Raw genomic sequence first — 21,665 nt, forward strand, 5'->3', positions numbered from 1 at the left:
CGATCGTCTTGGTCCGATAATTGATCAATAATTTAAATAAAAAATGTCAAGTTTCAAAAATAAAACACCGTAAGTTCTTTTACAAACAAAATTTATTACATAAATTCTACAAATAAAAACAATTAAATTACTAGCGTTTCTCGATTTATACAGTAATGTTAGAAGGCGAAGCGAATCCTTTGCATGCCTTGACATATGTTTTCATGTCAGTTATGTATAACAGTTTATTAACCAGGCATGTCTATTCAGTAGCCAGGCACATCCAGTCAGTGGTTAGGCACATTCAGTCCGTGGCCAGGCGCGTATTTGACGTTCAGGCACAACCAGTAGGTGACAAGGCGCGTCCAGTCGGTGGCTAAGCATGTATAATTTGTGGTCATGCATGCATTTAGCGTACAAACATATTTATGTTGTTGGTCTGACACGTCCAGTTGGTGGTTAGGCACTTCCAGATTGAGGTCAGGCTAACACGACCAGTTAGTGGTCAGGCGCATTCAGTCTATGGCCGGAAACAGACAGGAGTTCTTGGCTAGACACCTCCAGTCTGTGGCTAGGCACGTATATTCTTTAGCGCGGGGTTAGGGGAGGTGGTGAGCCACTACTTTCAAGATAGATTAAAAAATATATATTTAGGACGACACTTGGTTATTATTATAAATAATATTATCAAGAGGTGGAGCCTTGTGTGATGCCAATCATATTTTTATTTAAAATATACATACTGTTGCGATTTTAATAATCGTTGAGTGGGAAGAACTGGGTTCGTATAGTGATAGCCCAATTATTATTATTTTTTATTGCACAGTTTTATTGACTGCTAATATTTACAACACTAATAAATAATCTTACTTAAAATGCCTACTAATCAATTACTCGCACTCAGTATCTCAAGTCCTTACACACCGCCCACCTCGCTGGACCGCACCCCTCGCACAGCTCTTGCCGCAGCACTCCTCGTGGACCTCCTTCGCCGAACTTTAGTCGCACGCCGTTGCACTTCCCACGCCGAGGAGTTCACTCATTATCTTCAGAAATTTTTAAGTATAAAAATTAACACTGCATTATTGAGTTTCTCATTTTCAATTTGATGATAATATCAAATGTCATTGTGATATCATTTCAAGATGATTACTGATCGTTGACTATTTTAAGCTAGATGTTTAAAATAATATACTGTTTTGGTTTATAGGGAAAGAAGAAGCCTACTCAAAAATACCATTTTCCATTTTTTTTTTTTTTTTTTGCAAAACATCACATACCCTAGAAAATTTAAATGTGTACTTGATGATTTTATTTTTGCAAGAAACTTGAACATCTTTATTAAATTTCAAGTAAATTTGGAGAATAGTGTATTCAGTGTATTTATGTTATAATTTAAGTTGAAGCGGACGTTTCCGCCGTCTTGTAAACGCACGCCATCCTTACCCTCCCTTCCATCACTTGGTAGAACCCCTCCCCATTCCTCTCTCCCCCCCCCCCCCCCACATTATTTAGCGCCGAGCGCAGGTTCCCCACCCTTCCGTTCTGCGCATGCGCACTTGTTTTTGGCTCGTCTATATAAGGATCTGCAGAAGTCGACCGTGCCGTAGTGAAGCGTAAGTTATGTCAGTCCATTGTAATCAGATTTTCTGGAGATTGTGTCATTTGGCAGACTTGGGTTCGCGTAGCTGTATAGCCTTTAAATTTTCATTTCTGTAGGGGCTTAGCTAATTATGTTGTCAAGCTTACATGCTGCGCAAATTGAACCTTTGCTGGTCTAGTAAAATTGCCTCTTAAGTTTTCTGATCATGCTATGTAGGGTTTTTGAGGAGGCCTTGCCTTGGGTACCCACGGGTGTTCTCAGAGTGACGTTCGATTCGGCTTCGATTGTAATTGGCGTGAGCTTACTGGCTGTACGTTGCCTTTTGAATTGAGTTTTGTTGGCGCTTGGGAGAATTAATGTTTCAGGAGTTACGTTATTGTGGGGATGCGTAAGTTTCTTACGAGTTTTGTGCCAGGGTCGCGTTTAGAGATTATGTTAGCAACTGATTTTAGTCGTGTGTAAGCCAGCCCCCTCTTAACATTTGTGCTTGTTGCATAGCAGAATCATATTCGGGGCTTGTTTTATTGTGCCATGTCATGCCATGTCGAGGCATGCTGATTAAGCTCGCTTTTCGGAGCTCGTTTACATAACGATACAAGGGTTTGGCCTTAAATTGTAACTTATATTTGTGATTACTTGTATTTGTATTGTTTTACTTGTATTTAATTGTATTGCTCTGGCTGACTGCCTACGTAACAGTTTTTCTGAGTATGTTAATCTCAATTATTATTTAGGTATTCTAACTGTGTACACAGCGATTAAAGTCATTCTGTGTTGACATTAAATTATTGCCTTTGAGCCTTATAAATATTGTAACTTGTTGTGTAAGAAACTAGGGAAAAGAAATTAAGATATTAAATTTGGCTTGCCAGTCACCTTGAGACTTGATTCTTTGTTATGTTTTGTAAGCATAGACACAACTTCTACTCCAAACCTCCGTAGTGAAACGGAGCCGCGTCTCTAGTCTGTCTTAGTGTTTTCTACTTGTTCTCTTATAAGCGCACATGGTTTGTAGTCCCTTTGGCTCCTCGGGGTCGGAAGCGGCTGCAAAGTGAAATGATTGTGTACGTTAGGTAAGTATCTTTGACGCCAACAGTCGATACTCCTCTGTCGCACAGGCCGTTATGCTCCATTGATGCCTGCCCTGTAGCGTTTTAAGTGCCACATACGCACCCCGGGGCAGTCTGGTGCAACGTAGTGCAGCGAAGAAAACGGCCGCGAGGTCAATGTGTCGACAGCCACCCGCATGGTTGTCAAGTGTCCATGTGTTCCTCCGCCATGTCAGGTGGATATCAATCTCCTAAATGTAGTTTCCAACCTCTGTTGTGTTTCCTTCAATTATTATTTATTGATTAATATCTGATCATCACTTCTCTCGTCACACTCCGGCGCACTTCCCTTCACCGAGTCACTCCCGTGGAGGCCGGCGTCCAGGCTTATATAGACCCTGGCGCCCTTCTAGAAGTGACGAGCGAAGCTGGGGACAGTCGCGTCATCCTGTACATCGAGAAGGGCACTGTTAGCTCACGCGACGGCCCGGGATGACGAGTCACGTCATCCCATGCCGACCCGACGCCCGAAGCGTCGAGAAGGGCATCGGCCGCTCGCGCGAGGCAGGGCACCGCGCGGTAATTGAGGAGGTAGTGATGGGGAGGGGGGGAATGTAGTGATAACCCTTTTAATCCGGCCAGGCATGCGTGGCATGTCTTACGTCAATGGATGGTGCATGACGTCAGTGACCGTGTAACATTATTTTTCACTCGTTCCATCTTTATGCATTATCTGCACAAACTGCGAAACTGCGAAAAACCTACATTTTTTGAGAATTTTTTTAGCACCTTACAGCTTTCTCCCATAAGAACCAATGCTTTTACAGCTTATTTTTGCCCAACAAATTGTCAAAACAACTCTCTATCTCTCTTGCTCGGATTATAGTTCCCAAGTCTGCCGTCGATAGCAGTAAATGGAGTTGAAAGCAGAGCGATAAGCAGTATATATTACTCTAGGTCGTTGAGATCGCCACAATAATGAATATGAAAATACAAATTCATGTGTTATCACATTACAAATACCTAACATGAATCTCGGCCTTTGGACATGAAATTTAACTCATAATTCATTAAAAGATATGCCAAGCGTGATAAATATAGGAAGTGGAAGTGCCGAACCATCAACTGGACTTTTCTAGCCAAACAAAGTGAATGTGTTTTTCTGCTAAATACATGTCTGACTGCTGAATAGACATTCCTGGCCACCGACTAGGCGTACCTTGCCAGAAACTGGTCGTGTTAACCTGACCAACCGACTGATGTGTCTGTCCAACCTATCTGACGTTTCTAGACGACCAACTGGATGTGGCTGGCCACCGCTTGGATGTGCCTGGCCACTGATTGAACGTGCCTGGTTAATCGACTGACATGTAGATCTGGCCTTAAAACATATGTCAAGGCAAGCAAAGGACTTGATACGTTCCCTAAGAAGATTGCCAAATTCTAGAAACAGTAGAAAGCTGCTTGTTTTTTGATCTTGTAGAAATTACATAATGCATTTTTATTTGTAATTTTGTTTTATTTCTGTTACTTTTCTGGTTTTTAATTAAATCAACTTTTTTGTAGTGCTCAAGGATTGAACAAAGGACGGATATCGATCGAATCAATCATTATTTTAACAAGCTATTTTTGATAAAAAAAAATTCCCGAATTTCTAGCGAAATAATTACGAATTTCAATTATTTAGGTCAAGATGGCTGACATGATGGCGGACGTCTGGCAATAATTGATTCCGGCACTCTAGTGGGTACAATTTAAACTAACATGACGGCAGTGCCAAAGCACTCTGATAGACGAAAACAAAATGTCGGATCCACGATGGTGGACATGATGTCATACTGTTCGGCGTACGATCTACCTTGGCATTAGTGGTGGGAGGTCAGTCTGTCGGGTGACTTCTGTGGAGGAAAGATCTGTCGCAATTTTTATTTTGCCCTTGTCGGGTTCGAACCGATGACTCCATGTCGTGTTGCAATTTTTAAATAAAAACAAATGTATTAAAATTTAAATTGTAATTTTTTTATGAATTTTAAAACTTTTCGTATTAAAAATAGGATGAAAATTATGGATTTTCAAGATGGCGGACATAATGAAAACTGCCACCTTTATAGAATTTAAGATTGTGACCGTAGCGAAAAGTGCAACGGTGATGTCTTTATTCAATATCAGGAGTTTTTTTTATCTAAATTGTATTAATTAATTTTTTTATAAGTTACAAAAATTTTCCCGATCTTATAGCTTAAAAATTACGGATTTTCAAGATGGCGGGCATAACGAAAATTGAAACGAATATATAATCCAAGTTGAGGGGAGTGATGTAAGCATTTTTTATAAATTTCCATTTTTTTTTATTGTTTGGTCAAAATTAAAGATTTTATGGTCATGGTATAGGTCGTGACCTAGGTGGCTTAGGGCGGCTTAATTTTAGGAGTCTTAAGCCGTTTTTAGGAATTTGGGTTCTTTCAAAGGCAAAAGTCTTTTGAGGCATTCCGAATTCCAAATTTTAGAATTTTTCTGGAATTAAAACGGAAAATTTTCTCTCAAAACTGGAATTTTTCCCTTTAAAATAGGAAAATTTCTAGGAATTTTGATTCATTTTTGAGGAATTTTGATGGTTAAGGTCATACAAGATTGCTGCCGTTATATCAGGGCGGTCGGTCATTGACCCCACCTCACGCCTCGCACCATCATCAGTGTTAGTAGCCCTATTCCCATACTACTAACATGTGACCTTAAAACCTTAAAAACTTCAAAACGCAATAATTATACAAATATTCCAGATTAGTTAACAATCATAAAGTTTCGTTTGGCAGAGCAATACCTTTGGTTTGAACCCAATTTTTTTCGAAATTGACTATATATATATATATATATATATATATATATATATATATGTGGGTTTATGTAGCTACTACTGAGTCCACCATCTTTGTGCCACATTTACATTCAGCGACTTCCTTTTTATTTTTTACGAAATTACATCTACCAAATGCCACATACCGAATGATGAAGTGTTATACATTTAAAACAAGATCTGCTCTGTGCTAGCTGTAGAAACACATTGCAAAACAAAAGATATATTGCAAATTCAAACAGAATTTTTAAAAATTCCGATTTGTCCGGGACTAGTTACAGTTATTTAATAGTGAAAAGTCACCTGCTCTGACAGGAGTAACCGTTGCTCCAATGCTTGAACAAGCTGTTCTTTCTCCTTGGCCTGTTGCCTGGTGCAGTCCAGTTCCTGCTGCAGCGCTGTCTGCAACTGACGTTTTGACTGACGCATATACACCTCTTCCTGTAGACACACAAGAACATGAACACTATAGGAACTCCCTTGAGTAGGACCTTAACCATCTAGCCACCATACTACAGGAGAACATAAGGAGCTGTTACATCAATTCTCAGCCCAACACTAATGAAACATGTTGAATAATATCACTACCAACGAATTGAGAACAGATTTACTCAAACTGTCAGACTGTCAGATGATCTAGTAAAAGCAGTGCCTGGTGTAAAGTACATATTTTGGTTTTACATTTCGCTGATAATTGTGGTAGTAGTATAGTTTGGGGGCGCCGAGCGCAGGCTCCAGGCGGTGGTACTTGGTGCTAGTCAGCCATATTGGATTCTGACGTCACGGCGGCCATCTTGGATGGTTGTGACCTTGACCTTTGACCTTGACCTTGAATTTGATCCTCAAAACGTGTCAAAATCGCCCAAAATTGGGCAAAAATTGCCCAAAATTCCTCCAAATCCGCCATAATTTCCATTTATGTGGAAAAAAATTCCGCGAACAAATCTCAAAAAATTCCACAATTCAAAAATTATGATTTCGAAAATCCTCAAAAGTCGTTTTGCCCTAGAAAGAACCCAAATTCCTAAAAACGGCTTAAGCATCCATGTCTACAGCCTCCGGTAAGCCATTTCTAGGAATAAGGATACCATGACCGCCATTTTTAATTATGACATCACCGTTGCAATTTCCGTTACGGCCGCCATCTTTACAATCTTTATTTACTATCAGATTTTAATAAAAAAAAATTTAAATTTATAAAATTTTAATAAAAAAATTATCAAAAAACATACATTATCGACATGGAGCTCGGAGTCCTCAGTTAGAACCCGACAAGTGCAAAAAAAATAAAAATGGCGACGGATCCTTCCCCCGTGGTGGGTGCAGGCAGACTGGCCCCCACCACTTTGTTAATAGCATATAAATCATCCGGCAGTATGACGTCACGTCCGCCATCTTGTCCTCGTCTGCTGGAAGCCATCATCATGTTATCGTCTGCTAGAGTGCGCTGACACCATGTTAGTTTAACTCGTACCCGCTAGAGTGCAGTAATCATTTATTATTACTGTGACACCCGCCATCTTGTCATTTGCCCGCCATCTTGAAATTACGTAATTATTTAGACCGAAATTCGGGAAAAATTTTAAAAATCATCAAAAAATTTAATCAACCGAATTAAATAATAAATTAAAAAAAAAAAACACCGTTGCACTTTTCGTTTCTACAGCCATCTTGAAAATCCGTAATTTCAATGCTAAAAATTCGGGAAGAATCAAAAATTCATAAAAAAATTCACTTATTAAAGTAATGATTGATTCGAGACTTGGTTCGATCCCTGGACGATACAAATAATCCTAATTTTTAAGTAAAAATACCTAAACAATGACAGGTTCAAAAATAAAACACCACAAGTTCTTTTACAAAATAAATTTCATTACATAATTTCTATTTTACTACAAAAATTTAGGTCCGCATAGGCGTGAAATGACTAATTCTTAGCTCCAATCGGTTTATACTAGACAGAGTCCAACCAGAACCTTTACAGACATAGTCCTCCTCTTCTTGACAGAGTTTCTGGATACCGTTTTTAACAGTTTGCTTGACATCGTTAGAACTGTAAATTACTGCAGCCGATGTCTTGAATGCACACTTATTCACTTTATCATCGAACGGATACGGCTTTCCATATATACAGTCCAACCACAAGTTATATTTCAAAGGTCCGTTTGTTGCTACGTCATCAGTAAGCTGATTGATTATGTCCTGTCTGATATCATCAAGAAAATTACAAATGTCCTTCGACTCGCTTAACGTACTTGGATAATAGTAGTCTTTCAACGTTCCACGAAATGCAGACTGCGCCAAGTAGAAGCCATTATCGTTTACTTGTAATGCACCGAACACAGTCTCAGGTTTATTTTCATGTTCAGACGTCATAGCAATCGGTTGCTGCACAACGCTTTTTTTGCTTGTACGCTCACGAGTCACCAATCTAAACCAAGGAGTCGAACTTTCTACAGGTATTTCAGCAGTAGGCGCACAGACTTCACCTTTACATTTTTTCGCATGATGTCGCAAACTGTCAATTCGAGTAAACCATTTAAGGCACTCATCACATCGAAACTTCATGCGAGAAGGATTCTCCTTGCATTTACTCCTCTCATGCATTCGTGCATCATGGGAAAATGCGAACGACGTATCACAGTAGCTGCAAGGATACCATGGTGATGAAGTCGAGCCTTTCAGACCTGTTCCAGATACTGGCGTTGCAACAGTAGTACAATTTCCAGGCATACTCTTATGAACATCAATACATCGTTTTTGTATAGAAACCTTTACTTTCTGCCGCACAGCAGCGCCTTTACATGTCTTCAAGTGCGTTTTCATATTATCTTTTCTGGAAAACTGCTTATGACACTTCTCACAACCAAACATGTTGCGAGGAGGATTCTTAGCACATTCTCTCTTTTCGTGTCGACGAGCATTGCTGCTGTTTGAGAAAATCTTGTCGCAGTAACGACATCGATGTTCGTTAATTGTTGTCGATTCACCATCCATTGAAGTCTCCATCGAGGGCGAAACAGCATTCGGCGAGGTTTCCTGTACAGCCAGCACTACCGACATTAAAGTCTCTTCTGCTGGTGGTATCTCGACTGTTGAAGTCTCCTCCAGTGTTGACGTCGACGTTGCCAACTGGATCTGCACCTTCTCCGTCGTAGCTGTTGTCAAGGTTCCCGTAGTCGATGGTACAACCTCCATCGAGTTCGACGTTAAAGACGGTAAAGATGCCATCGAGGTCTCAAGAACAGCTAATTGACACGACTTATGCACCAGAAGAAACAAACTAGGCGATCCTTACACCGCCGACGTCAGTAACAAACTGAGCGACCTGCTGTCTAGGACTCGCTTATATACATGCACCGTATGGAATAATACGCTAGTCAAATCAAGAACCATTTACAATAATACTAGAGTCAAATCTACAATTAAAAAAGAGGATCATATGATCGAGAAAAAATTGCCACGTGGGTGCTGTCATTTCAGCTAGATGGCCCTAAACTACATTTCCACAGTGCCAGCAGTGAGATAAGACTACTATAAAATGTAAATTTTTATCCATAGTGCATAAGTTAATCAGTCAGCAGTTCTGGACTTTTTCCACATCGAACACTCAGCCAAAAATGCAAAAGTATGCAAAAAAACCCAAAATTTACACTTGTTCAATAATGTAAAAGTAGCCTCTTTTATATATTATAATAATCAATTTAGTTTTGTAAATTAATTTCAAATTTTGTTTTGCTTCATCCATTAGCCTATTATTAAATCCTAAGATAATGTTTTATTATTATTTCAATTGAAATATGTAAATGTTATCATGTAACTCATGATTGTCTGCCTGTGACTACCAAAACTCAAAACCAAAACAAATTGTATCTAAAATAAAATAGCGACTCGGTAAACAGCGAACTTAGTGTGTTTATTTGTTGGTTATACTTATTACTATCCATACCTCCCCTGATGTGTGTGTTAATAATAAAATGTTATGTGTTTGCCTCTGGATTAGTAGTTTAACTTAGTCGTTTCTTGCCTAGCCCATTTTCATTTTTTTTCATTTGCTTAAGTACCTAAGAGAACACGAGGGGGAGGGTACATATGGTAGCAGAGGGTGGTTAACCTTAACAAATCACAGTTCTCGATTTTTGGTACGCACAGTAAAAATATATATTATTATTTTTAAATAATAATCAAAATAAAAGAAATTGTAAGCTGTATCCTGGCTCTATCGAGTAATTTCCACGGTGCGATATCAGTTTTGCGTTACAGAAAGTGCACAACTTACCATTATTCTGGCTTGTACTAGAACTCTATCCTCGCTCAACAATGGAGAAGTTCCCAATCTGACAGAATGTTTTGTAATTTATCATTCATGTTTTATTTTTTTTATTATTTTCATTAATTTTTATCTGTTATTTACTTATATTAAGGAAAACTTGCTTTAATTTTCTCAGTGTGCTCCTGATTATTTCTGACAATATTTTAATGGTTTTCTCCGTGTGCTCCTGATTGTTTCTGACAATATTTGTATGGTTTTCTCCTTGTGCTCCTGATTATTCCTGTGGTTTCTTAAAGTCCTTCTGGTCATTACTAAGGTTTCTCCACATGCTTCTGGTTATTTCTGAGGAATCAATTTCTGCATTTAAATTTTTTTACTTAATGAGGCATGCAATTTTATTTATGAGTTACATTTAAATTGCGAATTTCTGTCACCAAATCAGCAATAAAAATATTTTTATCAGGTGTAATTCAAACAAAAATACCAATACTCAGTCCAATAATATGCTTTGAGACAGCTGAGAAGATTAGCATGCAAGACGAACTTCCTTCTCCTTGGTGTCTAGCGAAGCCTTCCTTCTTTTGCGATCGTTAGTGTGCATCCCGAACCCACATAAAATAAATAAATAATATTTACCTGCATGCAACATGTGACGACATCTATTGGCAAGAATTACTTACAACATTTTCCTTTTGCATGAGATAAATTAATTCGCAGCTGAATGGGGTTTAAGACAGTTAGAGCCAAGTAGTCTCATAGTCATGTAGACTTGTAGACTTGTAGCCTCGTAGACTTGTAGCCTAGTAGTCTTGTAGCCTAGTAGTCTTGTAGTCCTTTAGTGTCGTAGCATCGTAGTCACCTAGTAAAGTAGCCAAATAGCAGCTATGCCTAAGACGTTTTGGAGCCAATAACTGATGGAGCCAAAGATTGTTAGAGCCTAGAATTATCGAGCCAATGACTTTTGGAGTCTAAAGACTGATGAAGTCAATGACTGTTGGAGCCAAAAGACTGTTGGAGCCAATGACTGATGAAGCCAATAACTATTGGAGCCAATGACTGATGGAGACAATGTCTGATGGAGTCAATGACTGATGGAGACAATGACTGATGGAGCCAATGACTGATGGAGTCAATGACTGTTGGAGCCAAAAAGACTGTTGGAGCCAATGACTGATGAAGCCAATAACTATTGGAGCCAATGACTGATGGAGACAATGTCTGATGGAGCCAATGACTGATGGAGACAATGACTGATGGAGCCAATGACTGATGGAGTCAATGACTGTTGGAGGCATTATACCCTATCGTAAATTGACGATCGCATCCTACTGATTTGAATGTATGCACATGTACGTTCTTTTCGTTAAAAGTGCGTAGACAAGACTGTAGTATCATATCAAATTGATGAGACAGTAATTCTGATGAGATCGTGTTTTACCGAGTTGAATTTTCGTCCAAATGTACGTCCTTTTCGTTAAATGTGTTCATTCAAATAAGTGGACTTAATGGCCAAAAAATATCCTTTCAATGCTTGCTTAGGAAATGTGAGGGAAATTCGGCCTACACATGGACAATTTAATTTAGAAAACCTTTCTGACGAAGGCAGGAGTAATTAAACTACTTTCTATGATCACGATAATAATAAAATAAAAGCTAGACACATTATTTTGAATGTGTTTTGTGACACAAATAAGACATGATCTTGTTTACAATAATTATAAACGAAGCAAATCGACTGGAGTACTATTGTATTGTATCATAAATAAAATTAGGATATTCTGAATGTATGATTGAGTAGGTACTGACTAACCACAAAAATCTTTAAGGAAAAATTAATTGTAAACATTGTTAACATAAATCTTAAAATATGATTAACCTTTTTTAAATGCTGTAATTGCAAAAACAGTGGATTAAATTATTAATGACAGAGTGTGCAGAATGGATAAAATGCTGCTAATAGCTTTCATGGGCATGGAAAAAAGTATTTTATCTTTCAATATTTTGAGTGGTTTCAAAATATTCAATCTATAATTTTTTGCAATTAAACATTAATGCAGGTGATTAAAAAAAAATCAACAGTCATGGGGACTGCCGACAGAAGTGAAAATTTAACACTGGAATAACTGTGTTCAAGTTTTGAATTTTTAAATTAAGTATAGTGAATAATTATTTTGAACTTATTTACATCAGATAGCGACGTAACATTAATGACATAATGATGATGTTAGTATGACATCATTATGATCTCCCTTTAGAGGATTTTACATACCGATGACATAGTAATTTTCCTCAATTTTATCGATTGAACCAGGCGTCGAATAATAATAATAATAATAATATGTAAATATGCCTAGCGATTCAGGTTCATATCCCACTCCGTTCCTTTATTTATTTATATTAATAAAACAAAATATTAGTAAATAACTTAATAATGGACTCGAGTATTGTTTTTATGATGATTATTTATGAAATCATACTTATTTTTTAATTATAAATATTTATATAATAAAATAATTCAATGGGGCTCAAATACAAAAAAATAATAACCGAAAAACCACAAAACTCGGGATCCGAACCTAGTGTTCGCCAGTCTTGTGCACTATCCGCAACGCCACGCAACCGATTTACTTCCAGGCATTTTAGTAAGATTATATAAGCTAGTCGTAAACCACGCCTCTACAAATGACAATGCATTCTGTAGAATATTTAAGGGAGAATGGATAAAAGGTCACGATCACACGTAAAATTATTATGTACGCAGTGGGCAATTATATAAAAGTTGGACTCTCTTGTTAGCTATAAAATATATACTCTTTTTTTTTATTTTATTGTTTTACTTTTCGGAAGATTATTGGAAACTATTATTTTTCAACTAAGCAAATTTAAATTCTTGATTTCTATTTTATCACGAAGGCTTCGGAAGATTTCATACCGATTTTCTCAGCTCTCTGTACCTCGATTTCTATAAATACCAATATGATGTTAGGATGATATCATTTATCCTTACGTCATTTTTTAAGTCACAACAGATGTCATTCTTATCTAAAAATTTTGTAAAAATTGATTACCTAGCTATGACTTACCAGTGATGTCAGACCTAGGTCATGTGTTCACTGCAATGCACAGTATACAAAAATTAAACTTTTCACATGGTCAATTTAACTTCACTTACTGCCTAAAGCATGTCGGTGACGAGAACTCACAAGATTTTACCCATCCAAAAAGAGTCCAGCACGCACATGATACAGTCGAGTATATACAATGTATCAGTATATATATGCGTATGCATGTAGACAGGCCGCTGCGCGTCGCCAGTCTGGCGCAACACGTCACGAGTATGTCGGTGACGCAAACCAATAAGTTTTGCCCCTACCAAAAATCTCGCTCAACGCGGCTAAAGAAGTTTTCACTTTAATAATAACACAGAGTACGATGCGAAACAAATGTAAGAGGCAAATTCGAATGCATACATGCTTGTTTACAAACACGAGGCATGTGGACAGACCACACGGGCGGAGCCGACAGGGGATGGAGGTCCCACAAGGTTGGCGGCCCTGACGCGTAGGCGCTGAATACAGCTCCAAGCTGATGGTTGGAAGGAAGGGAGAACGAAAACAAAACCACGACAACAGTGCCCGAAAGGAGACAGTAAATACAAGTAAACACACAAGAAAAACTCTTTAACTACTTCTGGAATAGCCATGATATAGTGCTTTCAAGAGAAGCCATGAGTTTACTGTCAGTAAAAGAAACACGTACCTTGTCTGTTTCTAGGCAACATTTTCTGAGGGAACTCAGGAGTAAGGCTCAAAAAGGAAAACTGTGTCATGCTGACGGCATAACGCGTGTTAACATACATGCCAATAATGTTTTAAAGTATAGTAGGTACGTGTAAAAATTAAATAATAAATATTCGACTAGGCTTTAGACTTAGGCAGTTTACATGTGATATGCAGTTATAGTTACTATTTTAAGCTATTCTAATAAAAATTCAAAGTATGTTGGAGTGCATCGGTACAATAATACACGTGCAACGGGCACTTGTGTTTACAAAACAATAGAGATGTTACCACGCAACAAAAATCACGGGCGGAGAGAGATGTGCAGTAAGTTGGTAGCGCTGGAGCCTAAAAAAATTGCTGTGCCACGCTGAGATAATCGCAAGGAAGGGCACGTGACATGACGCAGCCGGTCTACATGGGCAGCAGCGGAAAGGGGGTGGGAAGTCGTGACGCTATAAAACTCGGATGGTTGGCAAGCCTGTGGTCACCAGCTGCCTCTGACATAGACTCTTGTAAAGGGTTAGGGAGGAGTGGGGAGAGATGGGTAGGACTGACCAATGACTAGGCGCGCACACGCATGGGAGCATTAGTGTGGTCCAAAAAAATTATGACATTATGCCCATTAAACTGTTATTAAAAAGAGTCCTGCGAAGTGTGACGACTAGGTCAGGAAAAACATTTATTAACAATCAAAACAGGACACCGTGGATCCTTGAGATAATTACAGTGGAGAAGTTATTAGTTTCAGAGCACTAAAGTGGTCTAAGAGTAACCATACTGCCACTTAGAGGCCCTAGGTAGCGGTAAGTGTATACTCAAAGAAAAAAAAGACTTTAAGACGAGTTTAAAGGAAAATACTGACAGGCACGCAGCTTACAAAAATAATCTAAACCACTATAGATTTTAAGCCGCCAAAATGATAAGTTATCAAATACAAATAAGCAACAATGTTTTATAAGAGCTCTATAAAAATACTTAATTTCGCACTGACCAACTTTAGCAGATAATAATAATTGCCTCAGTTAACAGACAGTATAAATATAAACTATTAAATGTAATTGGAATATAAAGATCAATTAGACCATTATTGTATCGCAAATACACCAATAAAACCACGATAAATGCTAACAGTTTTGACCACTACTTCCAAACATAGATATTAATTTGTATTATTATTAAAAAATTGCAGGAAATTCGTGCTAGTTATAATCTATAAATAAAACTATAAATTATCTAGAATACCTCAGAGGTAAAGGTAATAAAACAAAGTAAAATGTACAGTTACCTACTGTTAATCAGGGCAGCAACTTGTGGATCGTAAAACTGGACGGCGAAATCAACTAATAGCAAATAACAACCAGGTATCTTATGATATGTCTGTTACCTTTTAACAAGTTACGTTTTAAAACATTTGTTTTATGCGAGTTACTTTGAGGGATAACAATCATATTGTAGCTAGTTAAAATATTTAATAAAAAATAATAATGTATTTTGGTACTTATTAACTATCAAATCAGGCCAGTTACCATAAAAATTAAATATTAAAATGGACGAAATAAATTACTTGCTTAATGTCCTTAGCCTATAATTTTTGTAAGTAAGAGAGTACGGGTATGATTTTAAAATGTTCGTAAAGATCATACGAAAATCACATTTCTTTGGGACTTAGCTGCATCGCACCGGCCGATGTGAGAGCGTCCTCAAAAGGAACCTTAAAGCAGCGGACAGCCAACCGCGCCCAGTAGCGAAGGCACGTATCTCAGGAGTCTGCGAAGGAGACAAGGGAAAGGCAGCCCAGAAGGGGGAAAAAAAAGTTGAGGCGAAAAGGTGCTGACGTACCCCATACCGGGAAAACCCCACTGCCAAAATCCAACCCAAGTAGATGTAAAAAAAAACAAACAATAAAATTAACGAATAAACAGACGTGGAAAATGAGTAGAACAATTTTGCTCCGAGAATAAAAATACAGTTATTTTGTGGGGAAAATTCAGAAGCTACATTCCAGGTAGGATGAGAAAGCACTGTGTCATAGGCAACAACGTGAAAGACCACATAAAGTAACTTTAAAACACTACATTTTGACATGAAATTAAAAAAAAAAGGAAATTAGTTCCAATTTTTTAATTTCGGAACTACATATTATCTACTCTTCAGAAAGACTTCCAAGGCAAAAATAAAAAATTTCTACATATAAGAAACGTGGATCCGACCTTCCATGAGGTTACCGAGAGACTTCCTAAACGGGTAAGGTGACTTGTGTAGTTAAAGACAGGCCTAGAGCCAGGAAAAAGTTGAGGCTTAATAGTTTCAATTTAGGCCGACAGAGAGAGAATGTGCTGGAGAGCAGCACAATGCGGCATACAGTAGGTACCTACCACGAAAAAAGGGTGGGGGTAGATTAGAGTTACAGGAGGTGCCGAGAGGTGGTGCACCCTGGTAGCAGAAACCAAGACTACCAGATTCCATTATTTATTTCGTGGACAGTCTGTCAAGTATCGTAGAGGGCAGTGCGACTTGAGCTGGCATCGGGTTAAGAATGGGGGTTGCTGGCGACGAAATGGCAGGCGACATTATGGCGCGGAGAAAGGATAGGGAAAAGATGCCGACATCGTGGCGAGAAATGATTAGCCGGATGGGGAGGGGGAGAAAAGGCCAGAGAGGCTGCTTGCGCAGGCCGGAAACATGGCGCCTTGCGTGTCTGGCACGACGGGAATGGGAGCCCGGATGTAACATAAGAGACAGCTCTTGTGCTGAGCGCTTGAGTTCGTACGTAATTACAGATGGGGAAAATCGGACACGCTGCTAACGTGGTGCTACCGGTCGCATAGTGCAGAAGCACTACCATTGTGCTGACTAACTGTCTAATGCTTAAATAATAAGGCCCCCATTGGATTATTAAAAATGAAAAAAATTAAAAGTGACCCCTGAATACTGGTCAAAAATGTGAAGAAATAAAAAAGATAAGATTGTCTAGAAAAACACTAGTTTGCGGCACAACTGGAAAAACACGAAGTGCCAGTAATGTTTTAGTTCCGGTTGCGTTGCAGCCCATGGTCTTGAAATATTTTCATGCTTATGTTTTTGCATGCTACCTAGGCATTGACAAAATCCTTAGGAAATCGCGGTGCATTTCGCAATGCCTACTTTGGCGCATGATGTAAGAAAATTTGTTGTCCATTGTGAAGACTGCCAAAAGTGTAAGCCACCCAGCCAGGCCAATGTGGGATTGTATTCAGCCGACTTACCCCAAGCCCCGTGCACACTGGGCACATTGACTTATTTGGTCCTTTGATACGATACAGGCTGAGAAATAACTATTTTCAGTAAATTTGTGTGTTTTCTCCTGTTGCAGAATTTGAATACTCCTACTATTGTTAGGGCGCTGACTAATATTTTCACCATATTTTAAATCTACTGCTTATCGAAATATGTGTTTTTCTTGGGCCATGAGACCCATCTATAGCTATAGTTCGCCGTATTTACCTAAAAGGAATATGGTTGAAAGATTCAATAGTTATCTAAAGGCCTGCTTGAAAATTTTATATAAAAATGACCGTTGTAAATGGGACGAGGATTTGGATCTTATCAATTTATGATGCAACAGGGCTTCCTATCTGTTTGCCCTTTATAGGGAGGCAACTGACCCATCCCATATTGAAAGAGTGAAGAATTCCCTCCACTTTGATCCCGAAGGATGAGGCCACCCACGAGGTGGTTGAGAACCTGATAAAGACACAGGAATCTGTGGCCAAGTGGCATGATGGGTCCCACGTGGAACATACGTACCTACCACCCAGGAGATTTTTTGCTCTGAAAGAATTGTTGTGCCTTCGGCAGCTAACAATATATGAGGAAAATTTATCGTTAAGTACCGTGGATCATTCAAAATAAAATAAAAATGTTGGGCTGGAATACAGCACTATTTATCAACTCTGAGTATAACAAAGTCTACAGGAAAAGTCACATGTCATAACTGAAACCTTGGGTGGTGAAGTGTGTGTTTAAAATGAACATAAGGTGGCTTGATAACTTTTTGTACCCCCCTCCCTTCATCCTTCTTGAATGTTGTACATGAGCCTCGTTCCCGAGTTCCCTGTTTCATCCTACATTTTGCCACCTCTTGTACACTGTAACATGTCCTGTGTCTCGGTCGGGTGGAGCACCAGCGGTTGGAGAACACTTCATATAGAGGCACCTCGACACTGTGCTATGAGGTGTTCCGCCCCTGCTGCCGGCTCGGGCATCTTGGTCTGCTGCTGGATCTGCCCTTTGCTACTACCTATCTGCGATGGACGTGTGCTTGACCTGTGGAATGCGCAGAGCCAGTCCCTGGATGTGCATCTCCCTGCCAATGCGCCGATGGCGGGTGGAATAACCTGGTGTCATGCTGTGCCAAGCTTTGCTGCTCTTGGCAAACTCTTTCTTCTGTTTGGAGCTGGACTACCCATCATTGGCTCAGCTCTTCTTATACTCTTCGCTTCGAACCATTATCTTTCTAGATTGTACTCTTCGCTTCGAACCACCACCCTGCTGGAGTGTTACTGTTGACAATGAACTGAACATTGACGACGACGACGATGGAGGAAGAGGCATCCAGGTGGCGAGAAGACCGCAGTGGACTGTATATTTATTCGATCTTCCTCCAGAGGGGCGCTTAAGGCAGACGGGTCAAGCCGATGGCGGGGTCGTCGACTGTCAGACTTTGAATTGCGCATGATGAATCATAGAACTTCACCCGGTCTAAAAGGTGTTTCCTCCCCTTTCCCACCTTTATTTCCTGTCTTCCTGCCTGGATAGCTCTTCTTAATCTTCCACGTCTGCGCGCCGGGGCGACTGAAATGCTGCCCCTTGGAACGGCAGCCCTTCAGGATTTTTCTGGCAATGGTTTGTTTGTACAGCGACTGGAAGGACAGCCCATCCAATTTCTGAAAACATGTTTCTTTAAGTGTTTAAATAATCCTGAAAACTTGATCCTTGGAAGGGCAGCCCATCAGGATTTTTCTGACAGTAGTGTTTTTGAAAGGTTGTCTGAATTGTTGCCCCTTGGTTGGGCAGCCCTTTAGGATTTTTCTGACAGTGGTTAGTTTGTAATGCGACTGGAAGGGCAGCCCTTCCAGTATCTTAAAATGTGTCTATTTTCGTAATTTTATAATCCTAAATTGTTGCCCCTTGGAAGGGCAGCCCTTCAGGATTTTTCTGACAATTGTGTTTTTGAAAGGTTGTCTAAATTGCTGCCTCTTGGAAGGTCAGCCCTTCAGGATTTTTCTGACAGTAGTGTTTTTGAAAGGTTGTCTGAATTGTTGCCCCTTGGATGGGCAGCCCTTCAGGATTTTTCTGACAGTGGTTAGTTTGTAAAGTGACCTGGCCTAACCTAACCTAACCTAACCTTACCTAAACTAACCACTGTCAGAAAAATCCTGAAGGGCTTCCCATCCAAGGGGCAACAATTCAGACAAACTTTCAAAAACACCACTGTCAGAAAAATCCTGATGGGCTGCCCTTCCAAGAGGCAACAATTCAGGATTATAAAATTACGAGAATAGACACATTTTAAGATACTGAAAGGGCTGCCCTTCCAGTCGCATTACAAACTAACCACTGTCAGAAAAATCCTGAAGAGCTGCCCATCCAAGAGGCAACAATTCAGACAACCTTTCAAAAACACTACTGTCAGAAAAATCCTGATGGGCTGCCCTTCCAAGGAGCAAGTTTTCAGGTTTATTTAAACACTTAAAGAAACATGTTTTCAGAAATTGGATGGGCTGCCCTTCCAGTCGTTGTACAAACAAACCATTGCCAGAAATATCCTGAAGGGCTGCCCTTCCAAGGGGCAACAATTCAGCTCCCCCTGCGGGCCGAATTACGATAGCCATACACGGGATTAGTGGCCAGTACCAGGTCTCTTCTTTTCAGGTGACTGAAGGTATAACAAGCTACCCAGCTAGCACGGAACTCAGGTTTTCAGTTGCAACCCGATGGAGGCGTGTCTATGTAAGTACATTGGCGAATTTAATGAGTTAGGGTTTCGTTTAAATTACTTTCGCACAACATTTAGAAATTATTTATGGCAATCGGGGTTTATCGTTTACTTTTTATTTTAATTTAGGTTTTATCTAGTTGGGCATGACGTGGCCTTGCCCTTTGCATTTTATTAAGAATTGGTAAGCTTCGACGGCGCATGTGGTTAGGCATGTGTCGAACCTTGGTTCGGTGAAGTGTTCCGTTTTCAGGTGATATAAGACTTTTTCGATGACCTTAATTTGGTAGTGCATCGAAATTTATGACTTTGCACATTAACTGTACTCTGCACATTAACTGTACTCTGCACACTATGGCGTTTTAGGTGGTGACTTCACTTGCAGCATTTTACTTTGAGAATCGGGCACACGGTTAAATGGAATCCATGCCACGCGAGACGGTTGCATGCCACTAATGGGATTGACTTCTAATCGTAGAGAAGGGTATTTGGTTTGGTTTCTACAGGGGGCATGAGCATGAGCGGGTATTCCGGATTATAGAACGAAAACCCTTCATGTTGTTTATGTTGCGGGTGTTTGCTCGTCATTGGTTAAGTGGACAAAGTGTTACTTCTCGCTCTGAATAGCATGAGTCTTGATATTAATTTTTCTGGTCTTTATGAATTGTTTTATGCATAGTAGACCGCTTATAGATAAGGTTACTTGCCCCGGGGCGCTAGCTGTCTCGTGTTTTGTATAACCATACTGGGCTAGTTTGGGCTTAAGGACATAATCTTGTATGCAGCTCGTTATTTAAAGTTCGCTTAATCTCGTCTTTGCATGAGCTTGTAATTAGAATGGTTGTATTTTTTGTATTGGTTATTGACATAATTATATTATAAGGCCGATACGTTTCGTGTGATGCGACTCATGTGATCTTGAAATTATGTTATTAGGAAAATTGCATATAAACTGGCTACCGATCTGAAGTCATAATTACATGCGTAGTAAAGTGACGAGGTCTTTAGTGTTGTTGTTATCAAGCTTGTAATCAAGGGTAAAGAAATGTTATCGTGTCTGTCAAATTTTATTATGAAGCATTGATAGTTGAATCTTATGCTTAAACAAGAGAAATTAAAATGAACGCCTCGAAATTACGATTTTATTTTTGTAACCCTTAGCAATCCTTAAACTTGAATAGTACCACTTCTAGGAACCGATAAATGTGTTTGATCTGCAGAGCATGGGTGGGACACACAGATTTTGTACGAGGCTTACTTGTGATGTGTCATGCAGGTCGGTGGGAGCAGGGGCTAGCTAATTTGGTAACTGCCTGTCAAGTGCGATGGCACTGAAGGAACCCCCTTCAACATTACGATCATTAAGATGGTGGTCCATTAGCACAAACTAGGAGTATAATCAGTAAACAGAATAATAAAAATAGAATACCTTATGAAATTGTTGCAGGAGAATAAGTTCTATGTAAGCAATTTCCCCAAAGCAATAAGGCGATCTTTAATCTCCGGAATTATAGAATCTCTATGGGGAACCATTTCGAATTATTAAGTTCCTAGGACCATTGGCAGTGTTATAGCAGGATATTATTATATAAATTTAAAACTAGAAAGGTACGCTTGATTCATTGAAAAAAAAATCAGGGAGCCGTGTCTAAGTTATATAAATTTAGATTAAATTTTGGACCTTAAAATTTTTTGGGGTTTGTAAAACTTGTAATAAGATTTTTTAAGGTAACCCACTGAATTGTAAGTTTATGATTTATAGCTTTTAAGTAATAAACTTGACTCTTTATTGTGATTTATGTAGTATTTTGTCAAATATACTATTTAAGAATTTTTCCTATTTTCTTTCTTTTTTCTCTCTTCATATAACTATTTCATATGTTTATATATTTTATATTTTTTGGGTATTCATTGGAGCTATTCCCAATATTAAATTAAATTTGCGAAATTTTGGCTATAAATTTTAATATTCGTTTGCGTGACAGATAATTTTTTTTTTTTTGCCAAATATCTATATTTTATCTAAACTTTTGTTGTACCCAAGTTACTTTGTGCAAACAGTGCTTGTGCAAATATGACAAAAATTTTACGTCACGCAACGCCAAATACTATGAACTTCCTGCGTTTAAGTTCATCATCCAAGGTGGC

At 39.0% G+C, this 21,665-nt stretch overlaps 1 protein-coding gene across 1 annotated transcript in view; it reads right to left on the reverse strand.

Annotated features, from left to right (window-relative positions):
- The window catches only part of LOC134546320 (uncharacterized), a 124,965-nt gene that overhangs the window by 19,397 nt on the left and 83,903 nt on the right, over positions 1–21,665 (reverse strand). Inside the window, exon 5 of the mRNA XM_063389066.1 lies at positions 5,789–5,926. Within this exon, the coding sequence (XP_063245136.1) occupies positions 5,789–5,926 (138 nt within the window). The remainder of the gene's footprint in view (positions 1–5,788; positions 5,927–21,665) is intronic.

This window comes from Bacillus rossius, chromosome 1 (genome assembly GCF_032445375.1).
Source record: "Bacillus rossius redtenbacheri isolate Brsri chromosome 1, Brsri_v3, whole genome shotgun sequence".
Taxonomy (NCBI): Eukaryota; Metazoa; Arthropoda; class Insecta; order Phasmatodea; family Bacillidae; genus Bacillus; species Bacillus rossius.